The following is a 7,847-nucleotide window of genomic DNA, read 5'->3' on the forward strand; positions in this document are numbered from 1 at the left end:
CTTAGCATAGATCTTTCTAAACCCCAGCTAATGGCCTACTTATTTCAAGCAAAATTCTACACAATAACATGTTAGGATATCAAAGGCATTTGGAGGTCTCCTTGAAGTTTATGATAATGTGTGTCCTGCATACATATATTCACGGTATGTGAACTAGGGCTTATAAATATTATAATATGACAAACAGTATTTGCCTCTAAACGATGGCTTGCTTAACTCAGTGATTCACTGGGGTGAATTCCAACCTTCAAGAAATGTTTCAAAATTCTCAAATTTGAAATAATTTGTTCTGATTCCCTTTCCATTTAAGATTGAAAGATCAAAAGAAGAGAATGAACATTTACTGAACAACACACATTTGCCAAGGACTATGTATGGTAGCTGCTTAACATGCTTCATTTATTAATTGTTCAAACTTTATCAAGAAGGTACTATTATCTTCATGAGGAGGCTCAGTGAGTTTACATGACTTCTCTGAGATTACAGAGCTTATTTTACACATGAATTCAAAGCCTAGGGTACCATTACCATGTCGTGACACTACACAGTTTTTTTAAAAAGGATAATATTATCTCTAAAATAAATAATTACAAATAAAAAACCACACAGGGTGGAACAATTGGGATGACAAACTATTACTTTAACTATGAAAAATATGGCAGTTCACATTTCCCCATGCTTCACGGTTGCCCCATGACATACATCACCAATAATGGGTCCAAATGAAGACTTTCAACTTGTCTATGAAGCAAGTCGTTCCAAAGATATTTCACTGACTAGAGTCCAGCAGAGCTGATGATTTCTTTTTAGCCAGAACCTTTAATGATTTGTACAAGAATATATAAAATGCTTCCTCTACTTCCCCATATTCCTATGCCCCATAATTATGCAATAAAATAATACAGCGGCTGCCCTAATGTTTGGCTCAGTGGATAGAGCATCATCCTGTGGATTCAAGGGTCCCAGGTTTGATTCCGGTCAAGGGCATGTACCTTGGTTGCAGACACATCCCCAGTAGGGAGTGTGCAGGAGGCAGCTGATTGATGTTTCTCTCTCTCATCAGTATTTCTAACTCTCTATCTCTCTCTTCCTCTCTGTAAAACAATAAATAAAATATATATTTTTAAAAAGGTATTACAGCAGCTTTGCATGAAGGTATGATTAGTATTTTGCTTGCTAAGTTTACATATAGCACATTCCTCTTTATGAAGACTCCACTGAGGGCAGGATTTTGGCTTAGCATCTTCCTTTTGAGTGCTCTGATGATGCTAGAAGCACTGGCTTCTGTAGAATGATGGGGTGCACAGCCAGAAATTAACTTTGCCCATCCGACCATCCGAGGGTTGTATGGCCACACCCAAGGACTCGTCTGCCTTTGGGACAACTTGTTTAGGGCCTCGGAAGCAAAATCTCCTTAAGATTCTGAAATCAGGTGCTTGATAAAGACTAACTGCTGAGAACGAATTTTTTTCAGCAATCATTCACTCAAAAGGAAAATTGACAAGGCAAAATTTTATGAAGGAAATCACACACCATTATACACCATTTCACCTAAAAATGTGTAACTGTGTCCTAGCATTTTTGATTCACCAAACAAACATTCTGCTTACCAAACAAGGCATAACTATGTTAAAAATTATGTTTCCATTATATTTATAGTTCGACTTAGTTTTTGAATATCAAAAGAAATAACACCAATTAAAAGGAATAAATTTAAAGGTATTTGGTGCTAAAAGGAAAATAACACATGAACACACTTGGGGGGGGGGATCAGAATGAGGAGTAGTAGTCATAAATATAATCTCCTTCCTATTATAATTAGATAAATCTGCAATCTCTAAATTAAAAGATGCGCACTATTAAGCATAGTGCAAAATTATGGAATTGAGTAACAACTATTAAGGAATGTGAGCCTAAGTTTCTGACTTTTAAATGACCATAAAAATGACATGACAGTCATCTAATATAGAAGGTAAAAATCCTGCTAGAGCTACTTTAATGAATGGCTTCTGACTGATTAAACACTGTCTATAAATGGTATTTTAAAAGTTATTTGCAAATACATGATACCAGCATCCTGCCCCAATCAGAATACAAACCCCCTGCAATCTTCAATACACTACTGTATTGCTCTACAAATTCCTTTTTCATGAATGTCACCAACATAACCTTTAGCCAAGTCTGTATTTAAATTAATGAAGTTCCACTATGGGGTAACAGGAAAAAAATGGTGAGTTCTCAAAAAGACATTTTACCCTTGATGTGCCAAGGATATTTATAAGACACCAAATCATGTCCTTGCCTCTAATATATATGCTTTTCCTTCAGTACTCTAGTTGCCATAAACATGTAAGACTATTCACGCAAACCACTCACACTAGCAAACAGAGTCAAGGAGAAGGCTTGAGGGGTCATCCTTTTGGCCATAAAATTAGAGCAGGGAAAGGAGCTCAGTAATGACCCTGTCCTACGCCCACAAGGATATATATTCATGTACTCATGTATCACATCTGAACGCTTATTTGCATGTATAGTGCGAAGTGATTATTTTAACTGCAGTTTCTAACAACAACCGTACACTGAGTGAAATACTAAAAAAAAAATACAATTTTCTTTTGCATATAACAAATAGAAATATTACTGGTATGTTTTTCTGCACTCTGCTCCCATTTCATAACTGCTACAAAAAAAAAAAAAAAAAAAAAAAAAAAAAGGATAGGTCACAAACTTGACCATAAAGGAGTTATACTAAATTGATATAATTTTTTTCTTTTCATGCTGAACAAAATATCTCACTCTCTACTCCACATCTGTTTTTTTTTTTTTTCCACACATGAGACTTTTCCCAGATGCTAGTATGAAGTCTGCATATGTATTTTGGTTTTCTGTTTAAAATCACATTCAGAGACAACATTCCAATGTGAAGATTTACATTTTTGCAGATCAATTCCTTCTAAGCTCTTTCCCATTTTGCTCACCAGCTAGGAGGTAGGATGGCCACTATTGTTATTTAAAACCCCTCAAAGTTTACTATGAAAAATGTTTTGGGTCCTGTTTATCATGGTGTGCAAAAATGTGCCATCAAGCTTACAGAGGCAGACAGCAGGACCTGCCAGTGACTCCCCGTAATGGATCCCAATCAGTCCCTGACCAAGTGATATGGAGATCTGGAGCATACTGTGTGGATCGAGAATAGACATGATCCACTCCGATGACCAGTCTCTTGAAGGCTGTTGACTTATATAGCTTTGGGGACACACATTTTCTTTCTTAATTATCATGAACTTCCCCGTGAAAATTACATTGTTTCACAGAACCGTTATGCCTACTTGCAGGAAATAAGAGACAGATTATTTGGTTGGCTGAGTTTGCTGTGGGGTACTTATGTAACCTATATTTATGAGTGTTTTACCCTGAAGCAAACAGCTTGAGAACTTAGTAAAGAGTCACAAGAACATTGCCCCATAACGTTTCTCACTGCCATGTGAGTCGGGCTAGCAGAGAACTGCAAAAAGCAACCTATTCACTGCAGCCCCAAACACCATCACATTAAAAAAAAAAAAATTGGCAGATCTCAAAAACATAATAATTCAGAACATTCAATCAACAGCCACCACCACCAACCTTTGCTTGGGCCTCTGGTGCTGCCACCTTGACGACTTTATTGCGGCTTATCATTTGCTTCACCCATCTTTCCACCTGGACGTTGAACTTCATGAAGATCACGTAGACGAAGTAAGCTGTGAGGAGAAGCAGGCTCTCCCACCACATGATGATGTTGTCAAGGAAAAATATGATCAGCATGATCAAGTCGATGATGTAGAAGGACACATCCCGGAAGAGGGGCCACCAGGTCAGGTTCAAGATTTCTCTGGAGAACAGCGCGCACATGCCAATCACAAAGAGGATGTTGAACACCGCGGAGCCCACGATCGTGCCTATGCCCACATTGCTGTGAGCAATAAACACTCCTATGAGAGACGTGAACAGTTCTGGGGCCGAGCCCCCGGCAGCCATAAAGGTGGCTCCGGCAACATCATCAGAGATGCCCAGCTTTTCAGTGATGACAGTCAACGAAGGAACAAAGAACTCATCGCAGACGATGGCCAAGGCTATGAACATGTAGATCATCCCAAGGACGTGGAGGAGGATGGCGCCTTTGCGTCGATCCTCGAGGGAAAAGATGTCTCTTGGGTAGTTCCCTTGCTCCTCATCGGTACTGTTCTCAGATGCGCCTTCCTCGGAAAGGGGCGGCTGTGACGTGTAATCCGGAATCTTGTCGTTTAAATCTAGGAGAGTTCTCTGCTGGTAGCCGTGGGCCACCCCGGGGCCAGCTGCACCACCGGCCTCTCCCGTGCTCTGTGTCTCTGTCTCGGAAAAGACGCTGATTGAAAATGGGACCATGCTGATGGCAACCAGGCCCATGAAAAGGCCTAAGATTCGAATGAACTTCAGTCTTTTCCTGACAGCATGGTGTTTCCTGCAGCCAGAAGGTGAGGTCTCTGGACACCGTTTCTCAGGGGAAGGGAGGGTGGTGCTCTGGTGCACATCCATCTCGGGGCTCCTGGTGGGCGAGGTGGTCTTCCAATCGTAAACTCACCGGGATGGCTCGTTCATGCTTTGCCTCACTGTACAGTCAATGGTGCTTGTGCGGCACTTCCACGGTCAGGGGTTCTTATGCTTCACAGGAGATGCTTTTGACATGTATGCTTTAAAAAATAAAAAAATAAAAACACAAGGGTAAGTATATCATTAATATGTCTTAAAAAAAAAAAAAAAAAAAAAAAAAAAAAAAGGATGTTGTATGCCAAAAACGGTTTGGCTCAGTGAATAGAGTGTCAGCCTGCGGACTGAAAGGTCCCAGGTTCAATTCTGGTCAAGGGCATGTACCTTGGTTGCTGGCACATCCCCAGTAGGGGGTGTGCAGGAGGCAGCTGGTCCATGTTTCTAGCTCTCTATCCCTCTCCCTTCCTCTCTGTAAAAATCAATAAAATATATTAAAAAAACAATAACAACAACAAACGTAGATTTAAGAACGTTGTAGATTTAAGATAGTCCTATCCTATAGCTGTGTGAGTTACTTAACTCCTCTGCCTCAGTTACCCCATTTCAAAAGCTAGGACAATGACAGTGCCTACCGCCGAGGATTGCTTTGAGGATGAAGCACATGAAGCACTAAGAAGAGGACATGGCACATAGTAGGCACTTACCATAACGTATATACAATCACAAGCATTTTGGTAGATCCAATATTAGGTATAGGCTATCTAGAAGTGTGTTACGTATAAAATTTTTTCTAGATGAAAATCTGTCCCACCCTAAATCACCTAACAACCTCCCAGTGCCACAAAGATACCACTTCTTTTAGAACTACCTATGTACTGGACAGCCAACAACTGCTCCCAGTTTCTGTTAGCCCAGTTATGTAATTCCAGATGCAGGCACCCCTTTCTGATCCAGCCCACCATTTGGAAAGGGCTGAGTGTTGGCGGAGGTAGCAACCTTTCGCTGAACACGTAAAGATCTCAGGATTTGATTTTTCATGCATAGCTTCTCCTGTATCAGATGCAGAAAGCTAGACCTTGAAAAATTTAAGTTTACAAAAGAACGTTCTAGCGACGCGAACCAATTGTCTTCCCTCAACATCTAGACATTGTTGTCAGCTGAAGCTCACTTTAAAAAGCTCCCTCTCGAGCCCTATTTGAAATAGACAACTCAGTAAACCAAACAACTCTCAACAAGAAGGCTATTTCAGGAGACCACATGTGTACTTCATAAACAATATGCAAGTTGCAGCAATACCTCCATCCACAAAAGCTGCCCCAAACAGCCCCAGCACCGACTCCTCTAGGCAGTGAGACATCCAAGCAGCTCCCATGCTCTGGCCCACAGAGGAGCTGGGTACAACAGCCAGACACCGCCGCTGATCTTCTGAAGGTTCCTCTCCCTAACTTTAAAAACAGTCTCCCCTCCCCCTCCTCTTTCCCCGCTGTCCCCCCCATCAAAGATTGCACTTTAGGGACATTCTCGGGGATCATCTCAGGTGTAAAATAAGCTAATTAAACGCACGCCAGTTAAACGCTGAGATTAGCTGGAGGAGCTCAGGTTTGCAGAGCGAGAGCACAAGTCCAAGCAGGCGGAGATGCTGTTTCTTTATGAGATAAACCGTGCCCGTCACAGAAGCCCGGCGGCTGGCAGATGTCTAGCCCTTACTCTTAGCAGGAACGACAGAGCGACTCACAGCTCTCCGGGGGGATGGTCCCAGACAGCGCCAAGCCTGGCCACCGGCAGAGGCCAAGTCCACTCCCAGGGCGCGCTGTCGGCCCCAGCGAGAGTGGGGCTCCACCTGCAAACCCACAGCTCGGCTCCAGCAGAGCGGCCTCCGCCGGCCAAGGGTGCCCCGAACCACGCCCCAACTTTGCTTCGTGTGGTCCCCAACTTTCCCCGGTGGGTTACTAGGAGAATAAAGCTAAAGCACAGGCTGTCCCATTAGCCGGCCAGGAGCTGAGCTGCAGCTTGGGGAGGCGCCTGGCCCACATCTCCCCGAATCCTTGGTGGTGGCGGAGGCGGGGGGGGGGGGGGGGGGGGGGGGAGGGGGGGGTTAGGGAGCACCCCTCGGTGCGCTCCCCACCCCAAGCTAAAAGCAAAGGGCGGTAGGTGGGAGCCTCGGAGGCTCAGAAGCCGCGCCCGGAACGGAGCGAGTTGGCTAACTCCTGGCGGGGCCTGGGGCAGCCGCAGCCACCGCGGAGCCACCTGTGAGCCCGCGGCGGCGGCAGCGCAGCACCGGGGTGCGCACCCCCGGGATTGGGGACCTTGACCCGGGTCCGAGGCGGCCGCCGAGCCTGGCGCCTGGCAGAGGCTCGGTGTCGGGCGGGCACTTACCAGAATCGCCAGGGAGACGCGCACACGGCGGGGGTCCAGGCGCGGTCTGCGCTCCAGTGCACCGCTCCGCCAGCTCTTCACCCGCCCTCCGCCTCCCTGCTCCGAGGCCCTGGCTCCGGCTCCGGCTCCGGCTCCGCTCCCGCCAGCCGGGCTGCGATGATCGGAAGGAGACTGAGTGCAGCCAGCCCCGCGCGCCGCCTCCGTGCGGCCCGGCCCCCGGCCCCTCCCTCCCTCCCTCCCGAGCTGCGGGGAGGCGGCCGCGGCGCTGGGCTCCCGCGCGCTGGCTCCGTGCCTCCCGGGAGCAGAGGCGACGCCGGCAGCCCAGCCGTCTCTTAGGAGATGTCTCCTCAGGGGTCAGGATCTGCAAGGACGGAGAGGAGAAATCAGACAGGTCGGGTCGCACCGGATTCCCAAAGCCTGAGCGTGCTGTTGCCAACTTCGGTGTCAGCGATGCCCGCACCTCCTCTTCCCCAGTTGTTTGAAAAAAAAAAAAAAGTGACAACAGTTACTATTTCTTGGGGAGGTGATGTCATGTGCCAAGGTGGAAAGGGTGTTTGGGGGGGAAAGGCAGGAAGGCCTACAGGGCCGTCTGCTCCTGGAGTCCCGGCTTGGCGAGGTGGGAACAAGGAAGGTTATTGCATGGGCGATGAAGCTGAGATCTAAAATAGTGGCATCTTGAGTTACAGACAGGGCTCTCGTAAGCTGGCATCAGGACTCCCAGCCCAGCGCTCCTTCCTGCCCTGTCTGGAAAGCAAGAGCCCCTTGACCACGAGAAAATGAGTCAGGCTTGTTGGAGGTTAGAGGCAAGAAATGGGCCCAAGAGTGGGAGCACCTGAAACAAGCCAGTTCATGAGGGACCCCCACCCCCACCCTTTTACCCACCTGGGACCACCACCAAACTGCCAAGAGGGTGCCCAGGAGAAACCCGTGGGACTTTTCCCCCCTCTCCTTTCCCTTCACCCTCC

The 7,847-nt window shown here is 46.4% G+C and overlaps 1 protein-coding gene across 6 annotated transcripts in view; it reads right to left on the reverse strand.

Annotated features, from left to right (window-relative positions):
• The window catches only part of SLC24A2 (solute carrier family 24 member 2), a 221,026-nt gene extending 213,948 nt beyond the window's left edge, over nt 1–7,078 (reverse strand). For 3 of the 6 annotated variants that reach the window (XM_084898084.1, XM_084898082.1, XM_084898079.1), the window contains exons 1-2: nt 5,803–5,860; nt 3,625–4,709 (exon numbers count right to left, since the gene is read on the reverse strand). In XM_084898084.1, the coding sequence (XP_084754210.1) occupies nt 3,625–4,554 (930 nt within the window). In that variant the 5' untranslated portion in view covers nt 4,555–4,709; nt 5,803–5,860. Of the gene's footprint in view, nt 1–3,624; nt 4,710–5,802; nt 5,861–6,069; nt 6,158–6,882 lie in introns of those variants that run through there. The other 3 variants (XM_084898083.1, XM_084898081.1, XM_084898080.1) reach the window with 2 other exon arrangements.
• Nucleotides 7,079–7,847: the final 769 nt, after the last annotated feature.

This window comes from Pipistrellus hanaki, assembly GCF_964339955.1.
Source record: "Pipistrellus hanaki genome assembly, chromosome: 11".
Lineage (NCBI taxonomy): Eukaryota > Metazoa > Chordata > Mammalia > Chiroptera > Vespertilionidae > Pipistrellus > Pipistrellus hanaki.